The sequence below is a fragment of the Aotus nancymaae genome, unplaced genomic scaffold (assembly GCF_030222135.1).
Source record: "Aotus nancymaae isolate 86718 unplaced genomic scaffold, 86718_ANA_hifiasm-v0.15.2.pri h1tg000032l_0, whole genome shotgun sequence".
Taxonomy (NCBI): Eukaryota; Metazoa; Chordata; class Mammalia; order Primates; family Aotidae; genus Aotus; species Aotus nancymaae.
This window is the reverse complement of record NW_026988445.1, coordinates 31,321,886-31,336,733: the sequence shown is the minus strand read 5'-3', so window position 1 is coordinate 31,336,733 and position 14,848 is coordinate 31,321,886. Positions and strand designations below refer to the sequence as shown.

General features: G+C 63.3%; 1 protein-coding gene across 3 annotated transcripts in view; it reads left to right on the top strand.

The window, feature by feature from the left end:
- The first annotated feature begins 4,387 nt into the window (after positions 1–4,387).
- Positions 4,388–14,848, top strand: part of LOC135277512 (obscurin-like) — a 161,110-nt gene continuing 150,649 nt past the window's right edge. For 2 of the 3 annotated variants that reach the window (XM_064383689.1, XM_064383691.1), the window contains exons 1-9: positions 4,388–4,541; positions 4,941–5,946; positions 6,583–6,852; positions 7,247–7,507; positions 7,873–8,181; positions 8,606–8,872; positions 9,436–9,717; positions 10,031–10,306; positions 12,860–13,135. In XM_064383689.1, coding sequence (XP_064239759.1) covers positions 4,959–5,946; positions 6,583–6,852; positions 7,247–7,507; positions 7,873–8,181; positions 8,606–8,872; positions 9,436–9,717; positions 10,031–10,306; positions 12,860–13,135 — 2,929 coding nt within the window. In that variant the 5' untranslated portion in view covers positions 4,388–4,541; positions 4,941–4,958. The remainder of the gene's footprint in view (positions 4,542–4,940; positions 5,947–6,582; positions 6,853–7,246; positions 7,508–7,872; positions 8,182–8,605; positions 8,873–9,435; positions 9,718–10,030; positions 10,307–12,859; positions 13,136–14,848) is intronic. The other variant, XM_064383690.1, reaches the window with a different exon arrangement.

Below are 14,848 nucleotides of genomic sequence, written 5' to 3'. Positions count from 1 at the left end.
CCTTGGAAAGGCACACGGCTCTCACTGGCGGCCCTCTCTGGCTGCTCCTCCCAGGTAGGGCCTGCCCAGTGCCCAGTCCACACTGCTTTGTGGCCAGGGCCGTGGGGACAGGGCCAGCCCTTCCGGGGTATGAAGCAGGGTGCCGTCAGCAGCCCTCCCCAGGGTTGATCCCTCCACCCAGGCAGGCTGGGTTCTCACAGGAACCCCTGTGCTCCCACATAAGGATGCCTCTGAGACCCAGCTGAGGGCTCCAGGAGGGCCCCGGGTGCCAGCCGCCTGTCACAGGCCTGGGCCTGGCCAAGCACAGTGCCCCAAGCTCCTGCTCTCCTTCCTTCACCGCCGGCCCAAGGGAGGGTGCTGGGTCCTCCTACAGGGTGGTCCTGAGTCCCTTCTCAGGGTGGTCCTGGGTCCCCTCTTGGGGCAGTACCGGGGCTGCCTCAGAGTCCATCCTGGGCTCCCCTTGGGGTGGTCTCTTGTCCCACTCAGAGCTGTCCTGGGTCCCCCAGGCTCCTTCCTGCCCCATCTTCAGGATGCTGGTTTGAGGAGAGGCCAGGCCAGTTGTGGCCCCCCGCCTCCATCACTGCTGGGGACACATGGTCCCCCCGTCCCTGGCTGTGGCCCTTGGCCTCCATCACTGCTGGGGACACATGGTCCCCCCGTCCCTGGCTGTGTGACCCTTGGCCTCCTCTGTCATTGCTGAGGACACAGGCATCCTGCGTCCCTTGCTGTGGCCCTCGGCCTCCATCACTGCTGAGGACACAGGCGTTCCCCCGTCCCTGGCTGTGGCCCCCACCTCCATCACTGCTGAGGACACAGGATCCGTTGTCCCTGGCTGTGGCCCTGAGCATCTGCCCTTTGCCTCCCGCATGGCCGAGGGTGAAACTGAATCCGGGACAAAGACACCCGGGCTATTTTGGAGCTGGGCTGGGCCGGCCTGGCCGGTGCAGGGGGTGGGGTGGGGGCGGGCCCAGCCTTCTCCAGCTGACAGCGTCCGCCTGTCCTTTCGTCCCCATCCAGTTTGAGGAGCGGCCGGAGTGTGGGCTGCTGGTGGGCAGCCTGCTGGTCCTGGGCCCTCAGAGGGAGGTGAGACCCAGCAGCCCCCGACCCCTGGCCTGTGCGCTGCCCAGAGCCCCCATAGAGAGAGGTGAGGAGACAGATCCTGACTGGGTGGGGGCCGTTCTGTGCCCTGGAGGGTGGCTCGGCTGAAGGTCACATCTGGGGAGTGGGAGAGCCTTCAGGGTCTGGCGGAGATGCAGCTTCCTGTGGTGGGGCTGGGGTTCCAGCCTCTGCTCCCTCCGAGCCTGGAGCTGGGTCCTCACATGGGATGGAGCCGCCTGGCCGGCCTGGGGCTGCAGGGTGGACAGGGTGGTATCCTGCACCCACCCAGCCTCCACCCAGGAGTTGACCCTCGCTCAGAGAGCGGCCGGGGGGTCTGGCTGGCCCTGCCCCCAGCGCTGCTGAGATAGATGCCCGCTGACAGCTGGGGCTATTTTGGGCCTGTTGCCTCAGCGGAGGGGACAGCCAGAGGGGCGCTGACACCTGACTCCAGGAAAGAATTTTCCCGGAGCGCTTGAAGCCTCCGGTGGGGTCTAAGGTGAGGCGCAGTCCTGGGGCTCTGCCCTTGAAAGTCCGTGCTGGAAGGGCGAGGGGGCGAGGGGGTGAAGGGGCGAGGGGGTGAGGGGGCGAGGGCTGCCGAGGCTGCCTGTCTGCGTCGGGGTGGGGAGGGCCGGCGAGGCGGCGCCCTGGGAGCTGCCTCTCACTCTGAGCTCTCTCTGAGGATGGTCCCTGGGCCCCTGGAGGACAAGAGTGGCAAAGTTCCACAACAGTCAGGGTGGAGGGCTGCGGAGGGGTGGGTGGCTGTGGCGGGGCCTGTCACCGGAGCATGGGGTGGTCCCAAAGGGCTGGAGGGAGGCCTCCGAGGGGCCGAGGAGCCCAAGTGTGGTCCATGGTGGGGAAAAGGCTTTCCTGAGAGGCTGAGGGCTGAGGTCTCCCCGTCCTGGGGAAGCTTGTAGGTTGTCCAGACTCAAAATGTGGCAGAGAAAGAAGACTGCCTCTGTGGATGTCCCAGTGCCCTATGAGTTTCCTGGGAGCCCCAGGGGTGGCCGTGGTGGCCTCCTTCCTGCTCAGCCTGATTCCTCATCTGTGACGTGGGTTGTCAGGGAAGAGGGTGACTCCCGAACTGCATGGCGAGCCCCTCCCTGGCCTCAGGCCTGCTGACTGGTAGGGATACCTCCTGACCGGGCTGCCATGAGCCCCCCAGGCCCTGCAGTTGGCCTCCTGGGCCTGCACCAGGTGACAGAATGCAGGTCCCAGGGCCATGGTGCCATCCCACGAGGACCTCAGTGTCTCTACCAGCTCTCTCCAGGCCAGGGTGAGCCTGTGTGCCCCGGTCCCTTCAGCATGGGCAGTAACGGGAGCTCCCTGACTGTCCTGGTCCTCTTGGCCCAAAGAGGCTGCGACACATACCGCCTCATCTGTTGTTCCTCTGTGACCCTGGCAGGGCCAGGTGCGGCTCTGGGTGTGGAAGAGGCTGGGGAACAGGACACCCTGTTCTGCTTTTGGGGAACCCACAGACCAGCTGGCTGTATGATTTTTTTCTTTTATTTTTTTGAGATGGAGTCTCGCTCTGTCACCCAGTCTGGAGTGCAGTGGCTTGATCTCGGCTCACCGCAACCTCTGCCTCCCAGGTTCAAGCAGTTCTCCTGCCTCAGTCTCCCCAGTAGCTGGGACTACAGGCGTGCACTACCACGCCTGGCTAATCTTTTGTATTTTTAGTAGAGACGGGGTTTCACCATGTTAGCCAGGATGGTCTCGATCTCCTGACCTCGTGATCAGCCTGCCTCAGCCTCCAAAAGTGTTGGGATTACAGGCGTGAGCCACCTCACCCAGCCTTTTTTTCTTTTCTTTTCTTTTTTTTTTTTTTAAAGAGACAGGGCTTTGCTCTGTTGCCCAGGATGGAGTACAGTGGCATAATCATAGCTCACTGCAGCCTCAACCTCCAGGGCTCAATCAATCCACCTCAGCCTCTTGAGTAGCTGGGACAGCAGGCACCTGCCACCACTTCCAGTTAATTAAAAAAATTTTTTTTTGTAGAGATGGGGTCTCACATGCTGCCCAGGCTGGCCTGGAACTCCTGGGCTCAAGGGATCCTCCTGCCTCTGCCTCCCATAGTGCTGGGATTACAGGCGTGCACCACCACGCCTGGCCTGGATGTATGACTTCGGAGAGTGCTGGGGACAGCCCAGGGCTCGTGGGCCCTGGAGAGCTGATGTCAGAGTAGCCCTTTGAGTCCTGGGAGGTGCCCAAGGAGGCAAATCCCCAGAAAGGGCGAAACTCGGACCCCGGTGCCTGCCACGGGCGGGCCCCAGCCCCAGAGCCCTGCTGTGGATGGGGAGCTGGCCTGCAGCAGGAGGTGCTGACTGCACAGTGAGTCAGCAGACTGGTACCCGCAGCCCAGCCCTGCTCCAGCCTCAGCAGACCAAAAGGATTAAGGGGATTAACTACCTGAATCACAGGACCAGGAGGAGGGCCCGGGAATGACGCCCTGGCTCAGCCCACAGTGGGTAGCCCAGGCCCAGAAGCTGGAGGCTCTGGCCCGAGGGAGGGTGCAGCCAAGGTGCCCTGGTGGGGCCCTCTCCACCATGGGGTGGTTGTGCCTGCCAGGGCTGGAGGGAGTCAAGGCGCCCCAAGCCAGCCCAGTGCCGGGGGGCCCGCTCCCACCCGCTGTTCCTACAGAGGAGCTGCACAGGCAGGGTAGCGTCACCCACACCATCTACATCGGGGGGCCTGTACTGGGGGTGGCTGGCCTGCTAGGTCTCTGCCTGGGGTGGTCAAAGGCCAGCATCACCTGGGGCCTTTGGCACTGAGGTGCACCCTCAACCCTGCAGCACGTCCAGCTGGCCAGTGTGGCTGAGAACTGCGGGGTGACCAGGTTGGGCGCAGCTGGTCTCAGCCTGGAGGTCTCCCGCCCTTCCAGGGGGATGTTACTGGCCTTGCCAGCTCCGGACTCTGGGGGTACCGCAGAGATGCTCCCCAGCCAGATCCCTGACTGCGCTGCCCACGCATCCCCATCCAACGCTGGGGTTCAGTGGAGGGGCCTGGGAGCAAGCAGCTGATTGGTTTCTGGTCCTTCCCCCTCATAGATGGAGTGTGCCCCCAGGGTGGGGGAGGGAGGTGTGTGACCCTGCAGAAGAGGTGAGGCCCCTCTGCGGGCAGGCTGGCCCCTCAGTGCAGCCTGGAGGGGCTGCTGAAGGAGTTGCCTGGGGGTTGGGGGGAAGAGGAGGGAGTAAGGGCAGTGCCCAGAGCAGAGGATGCAGCTCACGGAGAAAACGCTGAGGGAAGCCTACCAGGGTGGAGAATCCGTGACCATGTTGTGCCATGGGGCAAGGGACCAGTGCCCACAGTGGGCCTCCTGCACCCAGGCCTGGCGGGGCTCAGCAAGCATCCCCTTCTTGTTGCAGAGGGCACACAGGCCAGCTGAAGTTTTAGGCCTGGGGAGGCAGCAGTGTGTGGAGCAGGACAAAGGCCCCCCGCCCCCGCAGGTAGAGTGGCTCACGCAGGGAGCTGCAGCAAAGTGTGCAAGCTGGGAGGAACCGAAAACAGCTGCACTGGGTGGAAGATGCCTGCCTGCTCGCTGGGGGTGTAGGTTCGGGACACGTGCTCCAGTGACTGTAGCTGGGACAGCGGGTGTCGGTAGGGAGGGGGAAGGAGATGTTCTCAGCAGCTAGAAAAGTCATCTGCAGGTGAGGATACCAAACCCCAAATGCCCAGAAAGGGGCAAATCTGCGCTCCTGGGCCACGGTGCCAACCGGTGATGCTTCCTCAGGGCGTGAGGGAGGAAAGGTGTGTTGAGGTGTTGAACTGGGTTCTCCTGGCGGCATGGTGGGGTGCGTCCAGTCCTCATTGCCACCTCCACTAAGGCCATCCCCACCTCCTCGCAGGGCCCCGCCGCCACCCTCATGGATCAGCCCCAGTTCAGCGGGGCGCCCCGCTTTCTCACCCGGCCCAAGGCCTTTGTGGTGTCGGTGGGCAAGGATGCCACGCTCAGCTGCCAGATCGTGGGTAACCCCACGCCACAGGTGAGCTGGGAGAAGGATCAGCAGCCGGTGGCGGCGGGCGCGCGCTTCCGTCTGGCCCAGGACGGCGACCTGTACCGCCTCACTATCCTGGACCTGGCGCTGGGCGACAGTGGGCAGTACGTGTGCCGCGCGCGCAATGCCATAGGCGAGGCCTTCGCGGCCGTGGGCCTGCAGGTGGACGCGGAGGCCGCATGCGCAGAGCAGGCGCCGCACTTCCTGCTGCGGCCCACGTCCATCCGCGTGCGCGAGGGCTCCGAGGCCACGTTCCGCTGCCGCGTGGGTGGCTCCCCGAAGCCGGCGGTGAGCTGGTCCAAGGACGGGCGGCGCGTGGGTGAGCCTGACGGCCCCCGCGTGCGCGTGGAGGAGCTCGGCGAGGCAAGTTCACTGCGCATTCGGGCGGCGCGACCGCGCGACGGCGGCACCTACGAGGTCCGCGCGGAGAACCCGCTGGGCTCCGCCAGCGCCGCAGCCGCGCTCGTGGTGGACTCGGATGCCGCGGACACAGCCGGCCCGCCGGGGACCTCCACGGCCGCGCTCCTGGCGCACCTGCAGCGGCGGCGCGAAGCCATGCGTGCCGAGGGCGCCCCCGCCTCGCCGCCCTGCACCGGCATGCGCACCTGCACGGTGACCGAAGGCAAGCACGCGCGCCTCAGCTGCTACGTGACCGGCGAGCCCAAGCCCGAGACGGTGTGGAAGAAGGACGGCCAGCTGGTGACCGAGGGCCGGCGCCACGTGGTGTATGAGGACGCCCAGGAGAACTTCGTGCTCAAGATCCTCTTCTGCAAGCAGTCAGACTGCGGCCTCTACACCTGCACGGCGTCCAATCTCGTGGGGCAGACCTACAGCTCCGTGCTGGTCGTAGTGCGCGGTGAGCTCCCGGTGCGGGGCGCGCGGGCCCAGGACCCTCCGCAACCCCCGCACCTGCGTCCTTTCGCCCTTGCGGCCGCTGCCGTTTCCCGCTCCCGTCTGCCGGGTCGCGGAATCCAGAATTGCAGGTGTCCGTTCCTGGTGCACAAATTGCGGGCGACGCGGGCGACGGCCCTCGGCCTGTCCTAATGAGCCGCAACCCACTTTCTCCGTCCAGCCCCCTGCCTGCCCGCCCCCACCCCACCGGTCGCCCACACACAGAGGGGAGACGCGTGAGAGTGGCGGGGCCACAGGGGATCCCACCTCCTCAGTCCCGCCCTCTCCCTCGAGCTGTTCCCGCCCCAATCTCCCCCACTCCGCCTTCCGCTCTTCCACTCCCCCACCCCGAACTTCGCGTCTCCTTCTGAGCGCCCCTCCCACCCCCAGCACCCTGGCCTCTCCCCACCCCACTCCTCTACCCTGCACCCTCCCCTTTCCAGATTCCCGCGCCTCTGCTCCGTCCCCTTCTCCTTCCTACACCCTGACCTGCAAGCTCCAGGCTCCTCTCCCACCCCAACCCCGCATCTCCCACCCCACCCCGCCTGCGCCCCACCCCCTCCGGCCCCGCCCTCTCACCAGTCTCCGCTCCTCTCGGCAGAGCCCGCGGTTCCCTTCAAGAAGCGGCTGCAGGATCTGGAGGTGCGGGAGAAGGAGTCGGCCACGTTCCTGTGCGAGGTGCCCCAGCCGTCCACCGAGGCCGCGTGGTTCAAGGAGGAGACGCGGCTGTGGGCGAGCGCCAAGTACGGCATCGAGGAGGAGGGCACCGAGCGCCGGCTGACCGTGCGCAACGTCTCGGCCGACGACGACGCGGTGTACATCTGCGAGACGCGGGAGGGCAGCCGCACCGTGGCGGAGCTCGCCGTCCAAGGCAGGCGGGGGGCGCGGGGCGGCTTCGGGGAGGCACCGAGGTGGGAAGAGAGCCGGGCCGACTGGTTGGGCGGGCACGGGGTGGACGGGCTGGGCCCGGGGCTGGCGAGGGACGGGTTTGGCCCCGGGGAGGCAGGGACGGGACCGGGGCGGGCAGAGCAGGTAAGGTGGGGGCGGAGGAGCAAGGCGGGGCGGGGCACGGGCGGGGATGGCAGGGCAGTGCGTAGGGTTCTTGCCGGACCGAGCTGGGACTGGGGCAGGCCGGACAGGTAAGGGATTGCGCGATGGAGTGAATTGGAGGCAGCTGGGAACCCGGGGACGGGGGCGGGCGCAGGAGCGCGTCTGGAGCGGGGCGCGCAGGGGCTGCTGTGACGGCCCGGCTCTCTCCACCCCAGGAAACCTTCTCCGAAAGCTTCCTCGGAAGACGGCGGTGCGCGTGGGCGACACGGCTATGTTTTGCGTGGAGCTGGCGGTCCCGGTGGGCCCCGTCCTCTGGCTGCGGAACCAGGAGGAGGTGGTGGCCGGGGGCCGCGTGGTCATCTCCGCGGAGGGCACGCGCCACACACTGACCATCTCCCAGTGCTGCCTGGAGGATGTGGGCGAGGTGGCCTTTATGGCTGGCGACTGCCGGACGTCCACCCAGTTCTGCGTGGCGGGTGAGGGCCTGGGGGTGCTCCCAGGATGGCATCCCTTCCCTGCTGCCTCCGGGTTTCAGTCCCCTGCCCTCCCTTAGCTCAGCTCTCTGGGCTCCGGCTGCTGCACCGAGGGCCTGCAAGATTAGCCGCCCCCCCCAACCCTTGCCCTCCAGGTTAGCCGTCCCCCTCCCCTGCGCCCTTGCAGTCTTTCACCTGCAGCCAGAAAAGTGGCTGCAGTTCTGGGGCTGCAGGTTGCGGCTAGTGGTCCAGGTCCCCAGAGCAGCCCCAGGAGAGCTGAGGATCCTGTGACTCCCCTCCGGGTGATTCCAGACCCAGGGCTCAGGGAGAGGCTCCCAGTAGGTGACCTCTGCCCACCCTCTCCGCAGCCCCCAGGAAGCCTCCCCTGCAGCCCCCTGCAGATCCAGCGGTGAAGGCCAAGACGGAGAGTTCCGTGACCCTCAGCTGGTCCCCGCCACCCCAGGGGGAGTGCCCCGTCGCCATTGATGGCTACCTGGTGGAGAAGAAGCAGCTTGGCACCTACACCTGGAACCGGTGCCACGAGGCCGAATGGGTGGCCACACCCGAGCTGATCGTGACGAATGTGGCCGAGGAGGGGGACTTTCAGTTCCGAGTCTCAGCTCTCAACAGCTTTGGTCAGAGTCCCTACCTCGAGTTCCCGGGGACCGTCCACCTGGGTGAGTGGGGCCTCACGGTTACAACCTACAGGGCTGCTCACCTGCCCCAGAGTTCCCCAGGTCCAGCCTCAGGGGAGGCCAGAGTGACCTCATGGAGACCTTCTGTGGGGAGAGGGGCTGCCAAGGCTCTGCCCTGGTGCGGCGTGTGTGGTGGAAAGGAGAGGTGACCCCACGACAGGGCCCCTGGGAGGGGCTGCCCCCTCTGGTGGGGCTTGCAGGATGCTGGAGGGGTCTCAGGGTGGCTGTACCTTGTCCTTGTTCCTTCATGAGGCTGCCTTGTGCCGTGGTCCTTGAGCGTGCTGGCCGGGCTTCCTGGAGGAGGGACATTTGGGTCCAGGCTCTGTAGGAGGGGAGGGGAAGGCAAAGACGCCCTCAGCACTCCCCACTCCTCCGCTGCCCCTTCCTGACACCGCCCGCCCCACAGCCCCCCAGCTGGCCGTGAGGACACCGCTGAAGGCAGTGCAGGCGGTGGAGGGTGGCGAGGTCACCTTCTCCGTGGACCTCACGGTGGCCTCAGCGGGTGAGTGGTTCCTGGACGGGCAGGCCCTGAAGGCCAGTGGCATGTATGAAATCCGCTGTGACCGCACCCGGCACACACTCACCATCCGGGAGGTGCCCGCCAGCCTGCACGGGGCCCAGCTCAAGTTCGTGGCCAACGGCATTGAGAGCAGCATCCGTATGGAGGTCCGGGGTAGGTGGGGGCCCCGACCTGGGACCCTGAACCCTGTTTCTCTTGGGTGGGCCGGGCCAGGGCTCTGGGTGGGGCTGTCACAGGTCTGAGGGCCCTGGGACACCCTGTCAGCCCGCAGGTGGTGGGCGTGCGGGGACTCACCCGGGCTGGCTGGTGGCACTGATCCCTGGTGTCTGGGTGAGGGCCTGGGGCTGCAGGGGTCCCGCTAGGCAGAGCCTCATGTCTGTCTCCCTCCTTCTCTCCTCCTCCCTTCTCTGCCTCGTTCATCTTTTCCCTTCTGTTTCTTTCCTGCCTCTCTCTGTCCTGTCCCCCCACCCCATCCCGTGCCTGGCTGTTCCGCCTCCATCTCCCGGGCTTCTCTGGTGTATTCGTGACCTCTGTTCTGCCACTGTCTCCTCTGGCTGCCTCTCCCCCACCGCCCTCCTGTGCCATTCTGGCTCCCTCCCTTCCTTTTATCTCTTTCTTTGTCCCACGTCCTGTCTCCCCTCCTGTCCATTCCTCTCTTCCCACCTTGCTGTGCACCTCCATCCATTCCCCTCTGGCCACGCATGCCCGGCCCGCAGCGGCACCAGGGCTGAGTGCCAACAAGCCACCAGCCACAGCCGCCCGGGAGGTGCTGGCACGGCTGCACGAGGAGGCGCAGCTGCTGGCGGAGCTGTCGGACCAGGCCGCGGCTGTGACGTGGCTGAAGGACGGTCGCACGCTGCCTCCAGGCCCCAAGTATGAGGTGCAGGCTTCGGCCGGACGGCGGGTGCTGCTTGTGCGAGACGTGGCCCAGGACGATGCTGGCCTCTACGAGTGCATCGGCCGTGGGGGCCGCATCGCCTACCGGCTGTCTGTGCAAGGTAGGGGCGGCTGGCAGGCTCCACGGGGTTCTCTGACTCTGTGGGGAGGGTGAGGGACGGGGCAGTGGGCGCCAGCCTGGCTTGGTAGGAGGAGGGACTCCATAACTGGGTGGTTGCTCCGGTGGGCACCAGTCCCACGGTTGGAGTCAGCAGCAGGCCGAGCTGGCTGCTTGCCCAGCAGAGTCCCTCTGGCTTGGGTGAGCCTGGGTGTCCTGTGTGTGGTCCCAGAAGCCGGAGCTGCTCCAGCCTGTGGGCCCTGTGGCCTCGCTCCCTCTGGGCCTCTGCAGTCCCCGACCCGCCCTATGTCCCGCAGGCCTCGCGTGCTTTCTGCACAAGGACGTGGTGGGCAGCTGTGTGGATGCGGTGGCTGGGGGCCCGGCGCAGTTCGAGTGTGAGACTTCGGAGGCCCACGTCTGTGTGCGCTGGTACAAGGATGGCGTGGAGCTGGGCCGCTCTGGTGAGCGCTTCTTGCAGGAGGACGTGGGGACGCGGCACCGGCTGGTGGCAGCCACAGTCACCAGGCAGGATGAGGGCACCTACTCCTGCCGCGTGGGCGAGGACTCTGTGGACTTCCGGCTCCGCGTCTCTGGTGAGCACGCTGTGTGTGCATGTGTCCTGGTCCACGTGGGGCGGGGAGCAGGTCTGGCTGCACCCAGCACAGTGGGATTGACCTTCCTGGCCCTTCTTCTCTCCAGCAAATGGTTGAGGGTGTCAACTGCAAAAAAATCAAGGTTTTAAAAGGATTCGTTCTATTCAGAAGGCTCAGTGAGGATTGCAGGCAGGAGGGTCTTTCAGACTTTCTGCTGAGCTGCTCCAAAGCAGAGTTTCAGCCTGCAGCTGACACACAGGTGGCGAAGTCTCTGCGGCTGCCCAGAAGGTATCTCCGAGCCAAAGCCCCTCCAGCCTGTGTGCAGCTGGCTGCAGAGGCACAGCCACGAATGCTGCCAGGCACGATCTCCCGTGCAGGGAGGAGAAAGGGCCAGCATCACTGAACTTACCTTTCCTAAAAATGCTGCGCTTTAGGCAAGAGGCTGGGCAGCTGCGCTCCGCCCTCCCAGGGCCGTGCCCACTCACCAGGCCGGGCCGGGACCACGCTCGCTCACCGGCTCACTCACCAGGCCGGGGCCTTGCCCACTGACTGGCAGGGGCTGGCGGATGCCGCTGGCAGAGCAGGAGGAGCAAACACAGCTTCTTAGGTTTGCTGCCTCGTCACAGAGGACATTTGCTTCTCTGGGAAAAGAAATGACATGAAAAGCCAGCGTTTACACGGGTGAAGAATCCAAGTGCAGACAATAAGGAAAGATCCATGGAGGAGCTTTGGGAGGTGGGCGTGGACTCGGTCTCATCTGGGCTTTCAGAGGGGCTTCCTGTCTGCCCCGGCCTCCCTCACCCTGACCCCGACCCGGGGCTCGCTCACAGCTCCGCGGACACTCTTGCGTATCGTGTGTTTGTGGGCCAGGCTCAGGGCTGGGCACTTCATTTCAAATGTGGCTTTTTTGTTTATTTGTTTTTGAGACGGAGTCTCGTTCTGTCGCCTAGGCTGGAGTGCAGTGGCGTGATCTCGGCGCTCCACGACCTCCACCTCCTGGGTTCAAGCGAGTCTCCTGCCTCAGCCTCCTGAGTAGCTGGGACTACAGGCGCACACCACCACGCCTGGCTAATTTTTGTATTTTTAGTAGAGACAGGGTTTCACTATTCTGGCCAGGCTGGTTTCGAACTCCTGACCTGTGAATCACCTGCCTTGGCCCCCTAAAGTGCTGGGATTATAGGAGTGAGCCACTGCACCTGGTCTAAAATATGTTTTTATTTTATTTTGTATTTTATTATTTTATTTTATTTTATGTTTTTGAGATGGGGCCCTCCCAGGCTGGAGTTGCAGTGGCGGGACGTCACAGGCTCAGGCGATCCTCCCACCTCAGCCTCCCAAGTAGCTGGGACCACAGGCGCACACTATCAAGCGCAGCTAATTTTTGCATATTTTGTAGAGATGAGGTCTTGCTGTGTTGCTGAGGCTTGTCCCAAATTCCTGGGCTCAAGCGATCCTCCTGCCTCAGCCTCCCAAAGTGCTTGGGCCAAAAATGTTTCTACAGTCCTTCTCTTCCTTTTTAAGATAAGGGGATTGAGACTGAGCAGAGCCACAGGCTGGAGTGTCTTTGACAGGTTAAGATTGGAACATAAGTGGCTCTGAGCCCTGGCTCTTTCTGGAAGCCTCCTGGGCTCAGCGATGTCACCTGGGAGGCTGGAGGAGGAACTCAGGGCTTCTCAGGGAGCGTGGCTGCCAGGCCTCTGTGGGCTGGTCCCACTCACAGACCCCACAACAGGGAGGGCCACAAGGCTGGGCTCTGTGAAACTACCCTGCTGGCTTCCAGGGACAAGTGTGTGGGCTTTTCATGGATAAAAGTTTAAAAGTCACACCAGTCCAGCCTCCTAACTTTCACAGTCCAGTGGCCGATTTGTCCACAAAGCAGAACATGGCCTGCGCCTGCTCTCTGGTGCTCGAGCGATCAGGGGAGCGTCTGTGAAGCTGAGCTTTCTGTCCATCTGCACCTGCTCTCTGGTTCTTGAGCGATCAGGGGAACATGGCCTGTACCTGCTCTCTGGTTCTTGCGCGATCAGGGGAACATGGCCTGCACCTGCTCTCTGGTGCTCGCGCGATCAGGGGAGCGTCTGTGAAGCTGAGCTTTCTGTCCATCTGCACCTGCTCTCTGGTTCTTGAGCGATCAGGGGAACATGGCCTGCACCTGCTCTCTGGTGCGCAAGCGATCAGGGGAGCGTCTGTGAAGCTGAGCTTTCCGTCTGTCTTGGCCCACGTGATGGCCCACGTCTGTAGGTGGTGGGCCTCCAGGATGGGCGGTAGTTCAGGGGAGAGAGAGACAGCACCCTGGGTCTGTGTGGGACACTCAGGCCACCAGGCCCTCTTGTAGCTTCTCGAAGGCACAAGCCCCACCCTCCTGGCGCATGCCAGGGCCCTTGCTGGGCCCAGCTCCCCGTGCATGGGAAGAGCCACGCCTGAGTGCACGGACCACAGAGGATCCCGTGGCAGGACTGTGCGTGCCTGGGGTACAGAACCTGGTAATAAAGGGCCCTGCAAACCTCGCTCGGAAGGGCCTCTCATCCCACCTCCCTCCTTGTCCATCCCCAGAGCCCAAGGTGGTGTTTGCCAAGGAGCAGCCGGCACGCAGGGAGGTGCAGGCCGAGGCGGGGGCCAGCACCACGCTGAGCTGTGAGGTGGCCCAGGTCCAGACGGAGGTGACGTGGTACAAAGACGGGAAGAAGCTGAGCGCCAGCTCGAAAGTGCACGTGGAGGCCGCAGGCTGCACGCGGAGACTGGTGGTGCAGCAGGCGGGCCAGGCGGACGCCGGGGAGTACAGCTGTGAGGCCGGGGGCCAGAGGCTCTCCTTCCGCCTGCACGTGGCAGGTGAGTCCCTGGTGGCATGGTCAGTGCCCGTCCAGGGGTGGAGTGTGTGCTGCGCTGGCCCTGGGCGCCCCTGCCCCTCTCTGCAGGGGAGCATTCAAAGGGAATATTCCAGGTTGCCCATTCAGTGTGATACTGGCTGTGGTCTGTCATAAATAGCTCTTATTATTTTGACGTTCCATCAATACCTAGTTTATTGAGAGCTTTTAGCATGAAGGGACATTGAATTTTGTTGAAGACCTTTTCTGCACATGTACCCCAGAACTTAAAGTATGATAATACTACAGAAAAAGAGAAAATCCCGCATTCCTGTGCACGCCCACAGAGCGCTGTGCTGGCAGCCAGGATCTCTTCAGATTCCTTCAGAAGCCTGTCTTCTGCTCCTGGTTGAGACCTTGCGTCGCCCTGTGGCTTTTGTCTTCCTTCAGAGGGGGCTGCAGTCCCAGCTGACCCTGGAGTCTCTGCGGGGCCCCTGAGTGCGTCGTCACTGCTCCCAGCCTCAGCACGTGGGATGGCTTTCCTCCTCTGCGGCTTCTGTCTCTGGTGTAGGAGGAGCCGGGAAGGTGCCGGAAGCTCATGCTGGGCTGGAGTTGCCTTAAGATGACCTGTGTGGTCCCCACCACGGCTTTAGAGTGAGCCCCCCCCGGGTGGGTTCGTGGCAGCCCTGCCGCCTGCCCCTGAGGGCCGCTGTGGTGCCCTGGTGCCTGCAGGTGCTCCGTGTGACCCGTGGAGGGGCTGGTCTTGGTTGTGGGGGGAGCAGCCCTCTACCCTCGGCGCTCCGTGGACAGGGATGGGACCCGCAGCAGGTCCCTCTCCAGCGAGGTCTCCCCAGACCCTCCTCCGTAGCTGCCATGCTGCCGTGGCTCAGACCCTGTGTGCAGGGAGAGGTTCAAATAGCAAAACTGCTTGGTTGGTTTTTGGTAGTTTTTTGTCAGTTTCTGCTTTTTGCTAACTTCTTTCAAGATTTGTCTCCTCCCGGCTTCCTATGTGGGAGGACGTATCTACTTCGTCTTGGTGCCTGAGTTAAAATTTCCAGTGTGGCATCTGATTGCACATAGAAAGTTGTGTTTGTTACCACAACATTAAGCTCTGGTGCCAACAGGTTTTTTTTTAAGTTGAGACAGAGTCTCATGTTTAGTAGAGACAAGGGTTTCGCCATGTTGGCCAGGCTGGTCTTAAACTCCTGACCTCAAGTGATCCACCCGCCTCGGCCTCCTAAAGTGCTGGGATTACAGGCGTGAGCCACTGCGCCCGGCCCAACGATTTTTTAATAATGACATTTGGGGTGTAATTGATGCACAGATTTTAAGTTATCATTCGAGGGATTTTGGAAAATGTCGATACTGTGCACCACCACGTCCGCATCAAGGTACTGAGCGTCTCCGTCCCGCTGGAATGCTCCCTCGTGAAGCCCACCCTCCACCCCACCCCAGACAGCTGCCATCCTCATTCTCTCCCCATGGCTCAGGTGTGCCTCTTCTAGAACATCACTGAAATGTTCGGAAACCCACCCTCTATAAACTGACTTGGAATGGGACATCAAATGTATACGGAACCTTGAAAAAAGGGATTGTCCAGACACCAAAAAGTGAGAGGGAACCATAGATGGGCGCAGTGGCTCACAGCTGTACTCCCAGCACCGCTGGGCCGAGGCGGGAGGCTCACTTGAGCCAGAAATTTCAAGACCAGCCTGGGCAACATAGTGAGACCCCTCCT